Genomic DNA, 14,255 nt, shown 5'->3' with positions numbered 1-14,255 from the left:
TCAGAATATGCTTTACATTGATAAGAGACTGCTGAGAATTGTTTTAAAAAGTTATCCCACAGCATTATTAAAAAGAAATATCAAAAGAAAAATTTTCTCAAATTGACAAATTGAACGTCTTCAAATTTAAAAACTTCTGTGCTACAAATGATACCATCAGGAAAGAGAAAAGACCACCCACAGAATAGAAGAAATGTCTGCAGATTACATGTATTTGATTAAAAGACTATCTGGAATATAAAAATAACTTTTTTTTTTTTTTTTTTTTTTTTAAGACAGTCTCTCTCTGTCACCCATGCTGGAGTGCGGTGGCATGATCTCAGCTCACTGGAGCCTCCACCACCTTAGGTTTCAAGTGATTCTACTGCCTCAGTCTCCCGGGTAGCTGGGATTACGGGCATGTGCCATTGTGTCCAGCTAATTTTTATATTTTTATTATAGACACCTATAATAATATTGGCAAGGCTGGTCTAGAACTCCTGACCTCGAGTGATTCGCTCATTTCGGCCTCCCAAAGTGCTGAGATTACAGGCGTGAACCACCACGCCTGGCCACAACAAACTCTTACAATTTAATAATAAAAAGTCAAATAATACAATTTTAATAAAATACTCAAAAGATCTGAATAGACATATTCAGAGAAGACATACAAGTGGCCAAGAAGCGCATGAAAAGATGCTCAGCATTATTAGTCAACTGGGAAATACAAGTCAAAACCACAAGTGATGTCTTCAGACTCACTCAGATGACTATAATCAGAAAAGACGGATAATTACAAGCGTCAGTGAAGACTCAGCAACATTAGAACACTTGTACACTGCTGATGGGAATATAAAATGACGCAGCCACTTTGGAAAAGAGTTCGGCAGTTCTTCAGAAGGCTAAAAATAGAGCTGCCATATAACCCGGCCATTCCTAAATAATTGAAAACTTACGACCACATACACACTTGTGAATGTTCACCACATCATTACTCGTAATAGACAGAAGGTGGGAACAACTCAAACACCATCAGTTGATGACAGGATAAACAAAATGTGGTATATCTGTGCTATGGCTGGAGGGCAGTGGCATGATCTCGACTTACTGCAACTTCCACCTCCTAGGTTCAAGTGATTCTCCTGGATCAACCTCCCAAGTAGCTGGGATTACAAGTGCCCACCACCATGACTGGCTGGTTTTTTGTATTTTTGGTAGAGACGGGATTTCACCATGCTGGTAAGTCTGGTCTGAAACTCCAGACCTCAGGTGATCCACCAGCCTTGGCCTCCCAAAGTGCTGGGATTACAGGTATGAGCCATTGTAACCAGCCCTCATGCATAGTTTTAATACGCCACAGATTTCATAAGCATCATGAGTCCCTCTCTCCTCCATGGGGCACAGTTGCATGAACTGAAAAAACTCACTTGAACGTTCTTCACGTGGTGGTGATGAATTCAAGCTTTCTGAGGAAGATGTAGATGAAGACTCTGAGTAACTCCTATCTCCCAATGCCGTGTCACTTCCTCCAGACTGTAGAGTCGAGTCTGAGAACTGGGTCAACACTGAAGCATTCACACCTTCAGGATATGAAGCAGAGCTTGCTGTCACATCTGCAGATGTCTCGCTGTTGGTCAAGGGCCAGCGTGCAGTGCTCTCTCCACCTCTCATGGCTGCGACTGACCTAGACACAGTCTCAGTCTGAGACAAGGGACTTCTATTTTGCACCTCAGAGCTGCTGGAAAGCTGATGTTCTCCAAAGGCTGTAAGGCATCGTGGGAAAAAAGGCCATGACAGAGATATGAAAGAGATTCCTTGGCAACTCACAAGTAAAAGCTCTCTGAGGAGTGATTCTTTGCCAAGGAACCTGGTGTAGTGTTTATTAAATGTATTATGCATTATCATATTTTCAATAGTTACTCAAGACTCTTGGGTGGCAACAAGATAGCAATAACAAAATATATAACTTGTTGAACAGGGGACCTTTGAAACAGCATGTGCAAGTAGCAGAGGGACCTATAGGCTTCAGTGTTTCACTCTCTTTCCCACAAGCATTGGAGAGATTGAGAGTGTGGTTACGTACGACAAACACAATGCACATAAACACAGCGCACAGTCAGAGGACTTTCCTAAAACAGCTCTCGTATGAATAAAGGTTATTCTAATTCCAAAGTATAGCCAAAAAAAAATCAACTATAAGGATTAAGCCAAACCATGAATTTGAGAATGAATGAATCTGCACGTTTATGTGGAAAGATGATCTGTACACAAAATAACGGAAGCTAGATTAAAGAGTGGGCCAGGCTGGGCACAGGGGCTTATGCCTGTAATCCCAACACTTTGGGAGGGCAAGGAGGGAGGATAGCTTCAGCCTCGGAGTTGAAGACCAGCCTGGACAACATGGCAAGACCCCATCTCTACAAAAAGATAGAAAAATTAGCTGGGTGGAGGGGCAAGCACCTGCAGTCCCAGCTACTTGGGAGGCTGAGGTGGGAGAGCACCTGAGCCTCGGGAGGTCGAGGCTGCAGTGAGCCGTGGTCACACCACTGCACTCTAGCCTGGGTGACAGAGACAGACCTTGTCTCCAAAACAAAATAAAAATAAAACATAAAGAGCAGGCCAGCTCTCAGCTTGAAGACAATGCTGTAGAGTGAGAAGAAGATGGAACCGAGAACCTGGAGGCTAAGGTCTCAACTCTACTGACTGAGCTAAATGGCCAGGCACCCATTACTTAAACCCCCAGAGCCAGTTTCCTCATCTATAAGAAAGCAGGAGGAATGACACCTGTCTCACTAACTTCACAATGTTCTTGTAAGAGCGAACATCAAAATGCGATAATGCCATTAAAGAGCATACTTTTCTCCGGAGATTACAAATGGTCTTGAGGAGATCCCCTAAGAAAATTCAACGATTCACATTGTCCCCGATAGATCAAGTAAAGATGGAATACTTACTTGGGGAATCATTTTGCCAATGCAAAGATGTACGTCCAAATTCATGTTCCGTGGATGGTTCAATAAATTCCCCATCCCCTGGATTCCTAGTTACTCCTCTGTTGCTTCTCGATTCCACTGCAGAGGGTGAAGGATGGACTGAGGCTGAAGTCATGGCAATTCTGGAGTCCTCAGGGAAGCCCTCGGTCTCGTTTATAGGTCCCAGACTGACTGTCAAAGATCGGAGCGTTCTGGGGCCACCATCAGTGAACACGGTGGCAACGTGCATTGTCTTTGTTTGACTGACTGAGGGGCTCTGGAGGCCAGTGGACTTGTTAAGCTGCTCTGTACTTCCAGAAGCTATGACAGAAGAAGATATGCTTCAAAATTATTCAGGAGTTTAAGAAAATCAGGACTGTATTTGAGATACAAATGATGTTTCTTACATTCTGGTGAATACACCCACATACCACGGACCTAATATAGATACAAACATATCTATACACACACACGTGTGACCAGGACGCATGCCTGCACTCTCCCTCACTAGTTCTAATTCTCACGGAAGAAGCTGGAGAACAGTGAGGTCCCTCACCAGGCACAATGAGAAGATCTTATGTTATTTGTATTATTTGAGATGAAATAATGCAGACGTAAAGATAAAAATGTCTGTTGAATTCTTCATTACAGCTTAAACAGGACTGGCCACTATGATAAGGTTTTTGTTATTTGCTTTGTTTTAGCAATGTAACCCGTTTGTTCAAATGCTATCATTGATTAAAATCTCATACATAAAATGAATCAATGTGGGGCTGCTGCAAGGGGCCCCACCCCAGGTCACTACTGAGAGGGCCTAGGGTTTTGCAGAACACAGCAGAGACACTCATGGCCCAGAGCAGTAATTCCCAGCCTTGTCACCATCAAGGGTTCTTTATGATTCCCCACCTCATGGTCACCATAAGCCTTACGTCTTGAAAGATTATTAACCAAACTGCATTTATTCAGTAACAGAATTTTTAACCAGCAGGAAATACTTATTATTACCCCACAAATTTAATTCTACCCAAAAGTAAACGGGCTTCATGATCATACTTTGCCTCACTAAGCTTTAGAGACCAGCTCTCAAATCTACACTCTACTCCAATGGGCCCCTTGGAGATCAAGGACTCCAGGAGCAGCTTCTCTAATCCACGGCTGTCATCCATGGGAAACTGTCAAGAACCTCAAGGAGTGAAGCAGACACTACTGGTCAAAAGGAGCAGTCTGCTCTATGGAAGTACGGGTGGCTCCCCTCCAGAGAACTTTCCAAAGGATGCCCTGAGAACTGCCCTCCAGAAAAGTCTCTTAAAATCTTCATTCCAAACAGGAATAAACTGCAGGAAAGCTTAGGGAATGGGAAGAAACATGGTACGTAAGACTAAAAGCACAGAAAAAGAGTGTTTTTATTCTTTTTAGGCTAAAAATAATAAAAAGTACCCTACCCCTATATAATAAAAGGCTTTGAGCTGTTAATTACAGCCCAGAAAAGGGAAAAGGGAAGTTGTCATTATAAACACTTCCTTGAAGACCAGTTCTATGTGCAGTTGTGACCAAAACCACAAATAAATTTTAAATATCACTACAGTGAGAGAGAGAGAGAGAGAGAGAGAGAGAGACAGAGACAGAGACAGAGACAGAGAGACAGAGAAACAGAGACAGATACAGAGGGGAAGCAAGCATGGGAAACAAAAATGTTCCTCTCAGTCTTGGGCAAAACCACAAAACCAGCTATACCTAGAACCAGCAGCTCTGGTCACCTCTCTTAATGAAGTCAAAAGGAAGATGCAGGCAATCTATAAAACTAGTAATTGAAACAAGAAACAGAGAGACCTGGACACAAAAAGAGAGTCCCAGACCACCAAAACCCACCTCTACTTCAAAACAGAAACCAAACCAAACCAAACCAAACAAACCAAAAACACTTCAGTATATAAGAAAGGAAAGTATAATGACATGCCCCAAATCCCCACTCAACCACATGGCTTCTCGGCCCTAACTTCATTAGAGTCATTATTTACAAACACCAAATTACAGCCTCATCAGCTTGCTGGAGGTTCTTTCAAAGCACTTTTATTCCCAGGAAACTGCATTAAGTTCATCCATACAACATTCCCATCAAAACCTAGTGGTGGGCCGGAAGCAGTGGGTCACGCCTGTAATCCCAGGAATTTGAGAGGCCAAGGCAGGCGGATCACCTGAGGTCCGGAGTTTTGAGACCAGCCTGGCCAACATGGTGAAACACTGTCTCTACTAAAAATATAAAAATTAGCTGAGTGTGGTGGTGGGCACCTGTAATCCCAGCTACTTGGGAGTTTGAGGCAGATGAATTGCTTGAACCCGGGAAGCAGAGGTTGCAGTGAGCTGAGATTGTGCCACTGCATCCCAGCCTGAGCGACAGAGAAACTTGGTCTCAAAAAAACAAAAACAAAAAACAAAACCCAGTGGTGATACTGAATTCAGCCTGAATAACCCAGGCCCGTTCACCTCTAGTGGATTTAGCAAATCAGTGGCCACGGAAATATAATTTCAAAAGTCACAAATGCTGAAAGTCATGAACTGAAAATAGCTCTGTTTTCCCCGATCCTGAGAGTTCTGCATAACATTGCTTCTTTATCTCATTATCTCATCATTATGAAAAACTACCATTTACTGATCAATTACAACTTAGAAGGTATTGTGCTAAGTACGTTATACATGAACTTCATTTAACCCTCATGGGAAAGCTATGAAATGTGTGTGAATACTTTGGCAGAGTTGGTGACTCTTCGTAAAAAGAGGAAATGTTTGGTCAAACTAATCTACAAACACCACTTGTATTACTAAATAAGCACCTGCTAAACAAATCTAGGAGGAAACGTATCATGTTTCTAATCAACAAGGCTTGATTCTTTGTTATGTAATAATTGACCTTTTAGATCATTTCTACACCTAAAGCAGCCATTCAAAGATGAGAAGGCCATCTATCTAGGAGCAGAAATAAGCCAAATTCCTCATCTTCATAATGGGAGGTTGCAATAATGCCTTTCCTCTGTTAAAAATACATGGGTTTTTCTCCAATCACAGCACGAAACACTGGAACCTCAGGCACACAACAGAATGTTCAACCTTGACCTGACTGCCATCCAGAAACTGCCAAAAATACAGCTGAAGCAGCTGATATTTGAGAAAGATACACCACATCTACAATCTTCTGAGTTATTTATGCTCTTTCTTTACAAAGTGAAATCACCACAAAGCAATTTACCTGGACCACAGTAGCTTAGCTACCCACAAAAAATGCTTTCATAAGTTGAGATCCGTTATTATACTCTCAGCTCCTATTGAGAATCTATTAAAAAAAAAATCACCTTTTAAAGAACATTAGCACAATTTCCACAAAACAGCAATTGAAGGCATTTTCCATTATGATCCTCAACATTTCTTATATAAACAATCCTCTAAAAAGGATTGTACTGCCCCCGAACACTTATGCCTATGGATGCAATTCTATGCTTACTTTATCTGACAACAATCGCATGCCCCACCCAGTTTCCCTTTGTGCCCTGGTTTCCAGGAAGCTCAGAACTAAATTTAGTGCTCAACTGTAGCCACTCTCACACAATTCAACATACACATATCTCTTTCTACCTTCAAAAGGGAGCTTTTTTTCCCGTTTGTTGCTTTGTTTGCTTTTCCCTCCGATGATCAAATAGTATAATGGTCATTATAAAAAAATATGGAATATATAGAAAAATATAAAGCAGCAAAGACGTAAAGCAGCAAGAAAAACAATTTCCAATGGTTTCTGATCTCTTTTAAAAATCTGGATCCACTGTCTAGGCCTATACTTGCTTTAACACTGTAAGGCATAAGATTTGGTTTTGGAAGCAGGTAACTCCTGGCTATCCCGGCCTTGGAAGGGGTTGTGTCACATGCCTGTTTTTGTGTAGCTGTGTGAAGAGTGAAATGAGGCACAAAATACAAACGCTGAATACACATGGAATCACAGATGCTGAAACTAGAAAGAATCTTTCAGATCATCTGCTCAAATTCCTTCATGCTCCAAATAAGGAGCCTGCTCCTCCCTGTACCAGGCTCCTGGCTGTCCTTGTGCTTACCTAGTGAGGCGCATCACTCAATGGACTGGTGTAAGTGCCAGGCTTTTCACAGGATCACATTTCCTAGTGGGTGGAGTGGCCAAATGTTCACAAGCCCCGCTGCACTCCCCCTTTGCTTTTGTTTTTCCAGAGCTGGCTGGCCAGGCTGAGTCACTCCAGGTCTGCCTGGCAGGTCCCGCTGGCTCTGTCTCAGCACTCTTACCTGAGTGCCTAGAGCTCCTGCATAGCGTAGTCAAAAAGGGATAGTAACGTCTCAACATTTAGATTCACGGGAAGGCTCTGGTTGGTGGGTTAGCAGGTGCCAGCCCAGCTTTAAAAATAAAGCAGAACTTTGTTCCCCATATAATTTCAGGTCCTTGTACATGTACCCTCTGCATCCCCACAGGGAGGAGAGGAGGTTTGCAGTATGGATTCAGTCCTACTTGGATGTCTGGTGATAACCCCATTTAATAGCACCCAGAGCCCTCTCTAATACCTAAAAGGGTGGCGGGACTCTACCTCAAACTGAACACAGAGTTCACTAAAAAAAAAGAGAAATGCTCAGTAAAAGACTCAAGAGATATGAAAGATATGATGGAACTCACCAGCGGTTAAAAGTATAAGCTTCTAAAAGGACGAATGCTAAAAGAATTTCAGGGACAATTATATTTTTAGTGTTGAAAAATACAGGTGAAAAAAAATATATAGGCGAAATATAGAGTCATAGTCAAGTCCAGTAAAGTTGGAAACATAGGCTTATTTTTCAAATATACCACCAAAGTAGGTTGATTTTAAATTATAAATATTAAATGATCCTGACCAAATCAAACCATAGCTTCCTAGAAAATGCTTCCTTTCTACCGTTTAGTAAAGTTGTAAGTCACTGAACCGCAGAACTTTGAGGCTGGAAGAATTGCAGCTTTTATCCAATCCAACCAATGTTTATGAATAATCTTAAAAAGCAATCTTCTCAAAACATGAATCATAAATTATATCCAAATCCACTCAGCAGGAAATTGTATGCAGAGTATGTGGAAGGGGAATTGGCTGCTTTAAACAGGCACTCCAGAGGACCTCCGGGTTTAGTTTTTGCTTTGATGACATAAACTCAAACTCCTAGTCTTGCTAAGTACTTCTAAAAACCTCTGACCTATAAAAATTTTGCAATGGCAATTTCTGAAGCAAGCTAACCTCTGTTTTCCAAGAACACTTCCAGCCCTCTCTGTCCTGTGCCCTCTGGTACAAGGATGACGACACAAGCACCCCACACAAACACTAAATAAAACCTCAGAAAAGAAAAAAGGTGGTCAGAGTTTCCAGCATTCCCTTTGGTCCACCACAGGATGTGCCCTGTGAGGGTATTTCAGTACATGCTAATCCCTATGTCTTATCAGCTGCACCTTGTTCTGGGGTGAGGGGGAATGTGAAAGAAGTAACAGACACAGCCCGTGTCCTCGAGAAGATCACAGTTTCTCTGTGCAGAGAAGCATTAGATGATCTGCTATGAAGAGGTGTACAGTACAGAGGACCAGGTGGTTGAAGAAAGGCTCTGGAATCCCTGAGCTGAGACTTAGCTGATGAGTAGTAACTGTAACAGCAGAAAGGTGAGCACTCCACAGCTGTAGTTACTAATATCATGCCTTGCAAACTCTCACGTTGTGTTTGTTAATTTTTTTCAAAATGGTGCCTAGAAAAAAATGTATACTCATGTTTTCTTTACCATTGAAGGAGACATTTCTGCAATAATGAAGAAATAAAACTCTAATTCCCAACCAAATGGTACAATGCTCACCATTTCATGCACCCCAAGTCTTGTTTGAGAATAGATACCAATAGTCAGGTGCAGTGGCTCATGCCTTTAATCCCAACACTTTGGGAGGCCGAGGCAGGCAGATACCTGAGGTCAGGAGTTTCAGACCAGCCTGGACAAACATGCTGAAATCTCATCTCTACTAAAAATACAAATATTAGCTGGGCATGGTGATGGCCATCAGTAATCCCAGCTACTTAGGAGGATAATGCAGGAGAATCACTTGAACCTGGGAGGCAGAGGTTGCAGTGAGCTGAGATCGCATTACTGCACTCAATCCTGGGTGACAAAAAAAAAAAAAAAAAAAACACCCAAAAACCTATGTTAAATGTGAGCTTCAATACTGACATAAACTGAGTAGGTTGTACCTACTTCCGCCCCAAGTACCTGGCATTAGAGAAATGGCATTTTGGCTTGATGTCTTTTCCCTTTACCATCTATTCTGGGTATGTAACTAGCTGGCTATGCACATTGATTTATGTCTACTTTGAGTGACTTCCGAGTGTTAAGCTGGGGATCTGGCACTCACATGAGGAATGGTCTGAGAGAGGAGAGGAAGCCAGTGTCCTGGAGAAATGCAGCCAGGAGAGATCTGGTCCTGAAGAATTTCTCTTCTGAGGAGGCGTGGTCAGTTCTCCCATCTCCAAAGCAGGAAGAGAGGATGGGCTCGAAGCTGAAGTCGTGGCCTCTCGGCTGTGCACAGTCACTTCTTCTGACAGCCCCATCGCCCTCTCTGTTCCCATCTCTGAGGTTGTTCCACTCTTTGCTTGCAAAGGGGCAATTCTTTCATCGAACTCCGAACTGCTCGATGGCAGGTGAAGACTTTCCGAGGCTGAAAACAGACAGCAACATTAGAATTCCACCAGCACACTTCAAATGTCTTAATATGCTTTGAGGGGGCTCAGTCCTCACATCTATAAAATATATAGACATGAGAAAAAATTAGGAGAATAATGCATTCCACGAAAAATAAACTCTGAAAAAGATCACAAACCAAGGCAGAGATTGTTTGTAGATCTCACTAAAGTTCTGTGTATCAGTAAAATTCTCAGAAAAGGGGCAAACTGGAGGTAAGTATCAGACAATATGGAATTAGAGATCAGGGTCTGATCAGGACCCAGCAACCACGTCCACCAAATGGGTCCCAGCATTTACCTGAATGTAACATAAACAGAATTCCCAACATCTGGGAGAACAAGAAGACCACGGAATACCATGAGCAGAGTTTCTAAGCGCTGTAGGAATCATTTATGAATACAAAATACTTTCATACTCTTCTGTACAGAATCGAGTCCCCCCAACCAGCCACTAGGACCTGAAACCATACAGTCATCTCTGACGGCTTCATCCTTTACTTTCAGGCCATCAACAAGTCCTACCAATCCCTTCCTCTTCATCCCTGTGGCCACCAGGCCACATTGCAGCACCTGGTGTCTGGATTTCTCTGTCTGCCTGGGTGGTCCCTTCCAGGTTCCCTTCATCCTCCCACTCCCATGCCAGACATCCTGTACCTGCCTGCCAGGTGATACTCCCCAAATTCACTTTAGTTATATCACTCACGTGCTCAAAAACCTTCACTGACTCTTCCTACCACACCAAATCTAAACTGCCAGGTTTCCAAAGTCCTATGTGATTGTCCCCAACCCTGTCCACACAATGGTCCTACCTGCTCCTCCTCACCTCTGTGGGCAACTGACGCCCTCCCCAAGGGAGGCTGCTGGCCTTGCCACCCTACAGGGAGGCCACGCCTGTCTTTCTCTCCTCTGTACTTCACTCCTGTTGTCCAGGCATTCCACACTTCAGCACCCCTGCCACCTCGCTCAGATACACAGGCATAAATTCCAATCCCAGTTCTGAAACCTGTTAACTGTTTGACCTACACTTATTGGGTCAACTCACGTCTCTGAGCTTCCGTTTCCAAATGCCTGAAAGGAGAATAACATGACCTCATGGGCTTGCTGGAAAGACTGAGGAAACAGACATGCTGCAAAGACTGACGAAACAGACAGTGGTATGTAGGAGGTCCCTCATTAATGCTACTCTTCTTAGTCTTCTCTTCCTCAATCAAATCTTACCCACTGAGCCCCAGCACCTTCTTGACATTCTTTGCTAAAAATAGCAAACCACCATGTTGTGCACACCAGAGCAAGAACAACCATTTGGGTCACGTCAACACAAACCGAACCCAAGCCTGCCCCAGCTATGCATCCGACAAAACCTACTGCCTCTGAGAGCCTCAGGTGTGGGAGGCTCCCTGGAGAAGGAATGAAGTTTGGATTCCGCTGGCCATGGATCACAGATGCCTCAGGACCAGAGAGGCCGCTCAGTGAATCTGCACCCTTGTCTGGTCTGTAGGGACAAGCATCATACAAATGAGGCCTAAGACACAGGTCTGACCCACCACAGCCTAGGAACCTTGGAAGGGCACAATGGCTCAGAATGCGGGTTGTGGGAAATGGCAGAAACTCTGTTCTCCAGGACAGGACACACATGCGTGAAATGCACATCATCAGCACAAGCTCACCTAAGGCACCACTCTGGGAAGTCAGAGCTGTTGCTATCTCCAGCGAGTACCCAACAGGCGAAATAGTGAAGTCTGTTCTACTTGAAGAGCCGTTCCTTCCTCTAGCATCTGCTGTTTCAGTGAACAGAGTGAGGTGTTCTGGAGCATCCGAAGCAGCGTGGCTCTTCCCGGAGGTCTGACTCATCACATCCTCTTTGGAGGCCACTGTTGAAATGTCCTCTTGATTCTGATACAAGGTGATGTTTTCTACATGAGGCTCAGTGTTACTTTCTGCCCAATGGTTCCACGCAGCATCTGAAAGAAGAAGAGGATGCATCAGGGAGAACTTGCTGCCTTCTGAAAAGAAAAGCAAACCTTCAGAAAAGACACCAGGAGATACATCAATAGAGAGTGGATTCAAGTAAAAGAATTTCACCTTTCTTTTTTTCCCATATTCACTATGCTTACAATCCAGAGCAAGGAATTATGAAGCAACAATACGATATTGTATTACATTTCATTGTGCGTAGAATAAATGAGGAAAACATATTGATAGAAAGAGATCATGGGGCTCACAGAAGAACAACTGAGCCTCTGGCACCTGGGTAGGGTCAGAGAGGGGAGTGGAGGAGGAAGATCAAGTGTAAGCAGAAGGAAAGAAGCATCTCCCATTCGCCAAAGTTGCTAACTGTGCCTCTTGGGTTGGTAGTATGGTATTATAAAAGCTGGCAGCCCTTGACCTTGACACCTACTCTTGCAGGTGAGAGGTGTGATGCACAATTCTGATAAAACAAGAAGGCTCCGGCAATATTACTGAAACTTGGGTAATGTAAATAGGTTTGAGGCAGTAATTCCATCTTTGAATTTATCTGAAGAAGATACTCAAGAATGTGGAAAAAGATTTAGCCACACACACTGTTCATTACAGCACTGTTTACAATAGCAAAAGGAAGAAATAGAAACAGGAAAAGAAAGAACAAATTTAAAATTCCTCTAGTAGGTTGTCAATTAAATGAGTTACAGCAGACAGTATGTGCAAGAACGAACACCATGTAGTCACTGAATTAGTGCTATAAAATAAAGATACTCTTCAGGGATTGTTGAATTAAAACAGCATGCTTCAAATCGAGTTTATGTTTAATGATCTCATTTTGTGAAAAATAATAATAACAACAAATATTTGTGTGCTAAACACTGAGGCAGGTAGCAGACATAGGTGCCTGATTTGTATTCATTCAAGCAGAAGTGAAGATACGTCCTTATTCTCCCCATTTTACACAGGAAGCAAGGGAGGCACAGAGGGTGGGGCAGGTCTTGCATCTTACCCAAGTCTCATAGTCAAAAAGCAGGAGGGCCAAGCAGCCTGCTCCAAACCCAGGCCCCTCATCAGCCAGCTGTGCTCAGCTGCAAGGGGAAAATGGTGGAGAGGAGTACGATTTCCAGCTCAGGAATGCTGAGGAAATAATGCTCTTGAGTATGGACTGTTACTTGAAGTTTATATATGAGGAATGTATTTATTTATATTAGGAATGCATTTTAGCCAGAAAATATATTTAAATGATAATTAACTTCCATAACATCCAAGGTGGTGGCAAAGCGGGTATCAGTTAAAAATGTTCTCAGGATGAAGTTAAGATTGGGGGTTAAATTGGGCAAGAGAAAGTCATGTGTAGTATCAAATGCCATTTGTCAAGGCAGGAGGTTCAAGCTCAGAGCAGCTGGTGGGATCCCCAAGTCCAGTCCAAGAAAGCTGCCCTGCAAATCTGGAGAATTCTGCACCCAGCCTGGCCACTACTCAGAAGCCAAAGCTGGGCCACTGCTTGGTGCTGGGTCTCTAAAAAATAGCACCAAAACCAAACAGCAATCTGAGACCACTGACCTTTCCCAATGCATCCAAACTAATATAGAATCCAATATCAAATATGGGTGCTAGTCACTGAGTGTAGTGAGTTTCTAGAGAGCAAGGGTGAGGACAGGGTCACTTGAAGTTGTCACTGATTATGTGACTCCTTGAAAAAACCACTTGATTTTCCCCACTTGGATATGGTATTTCTCTTTCTGCTTGGGAATGGCGACTGTGGGCACTGCTGAGAAACCTCTGTAGGGATAAATGCAATCATTTCTATTTATACGGATCAGGCAAAAATGGCAAACCATCAGACAAGTAGAGGCTGCAGGCAGAACCTACAGTTTGTATCTAAATACCACACATACACATATACACACACACATATACACATAGACACACAAACACACACATACACCCACACACACGTGTGCACACACATACACACATGTACACACATGCACATACACATACACACAGGCACATATACACATAAACACATACACTCATACACACACACACATAGGCACACACATACATACACACACACAGAACAAGTTATCTTTTAGATCAGTGCTGCCTAAGAGACAGTGAGTCACAAACACAATCCACATGCATATACTTTAAATTTTCTAGTAGCTGTATTTTTAAAATTAAAAAAAGTGAAATTAATTTTAATAAATATTTCACTCGACATATCCAAAATATTATCACTTCAACGTGTAATTGATATAAAAATAATGAGATATTTTATGTTCTTTTTTGGTATTAAACATTTAAAATCCAGTGAATGTTTTAGGAACCACATCTCAAGAGCTCCATAGCCACACGTGGCTGGTGGCCGCGTCACTTGCCAGTGCAGTTCTAGATGAATGGTTCTGAACATTTCTCCACTATGATCCACTCCGATCCACTCCTTCTAGAAGCAGTGGCTCACTTATTTGGGATGAAGAGGTGATGATAATAAAAAAAAAAACTTCCATAAAACATTCTGATAAAATTTCCTGAGGGAATCACTTCCTCCCCAAATCCCTTACGAGTTACTGTTTTTATGCCTCCTGATCTGTTT

General features: G+C 42.8%; 1 protein-coding gene across 2 annotated transcripts in view; it reads right to left on the bottom strand.

The window, feature by feature from the left end:
• The window catches only part of HEG1 (heart development protein with EGF like domains 1), a 100,198-nt gene that overhangs the window by 61,112 nt on the left and 24,831 nt on the right, over positions 1-14,255 (bottom strand). For both annotated transcript variants that reach the window (XM_039477368.2, XM_074404209.1), the window contains exons 2-5: positions 11,362-11,655; positions 9,367-9,669; positions 2,934-3,272; positions 1,407-1,742 (exon numbers count right to left, since the gene is read on the bottom strand). In XM_039477368.2, the coding sequence (XP_039333302.2) occupies positions 1,407-1,742; positions 2,934-3,272; positions 9,367-9,669; positions 11,362-11,655 (1,272 nt within the window). The remainder of the gene's footprint in view (positions 1-1,406; positions 1,743-2,933; positions 3,273-9,366; positions 9,670-11,361; positions 11,656-14,255) is intronic.

This window comes from Saimiri boliviensis, chromosome 8 (genome assembly GCF_048565385.1).
Source record: "Saimiri boliviensis isolate mSaiBol1 chromosome 8, mSaiBol1.pri, whole genome shotgun sequence".
NCBI lineage: Eukaryota > Metazoa > Chordata > Mammalia > Primates > Cebidae > Saimiri > Saimiri boliviensis.
This window is presented reverse-complemented; position numbering and strand designations above follow the sequence as displayed.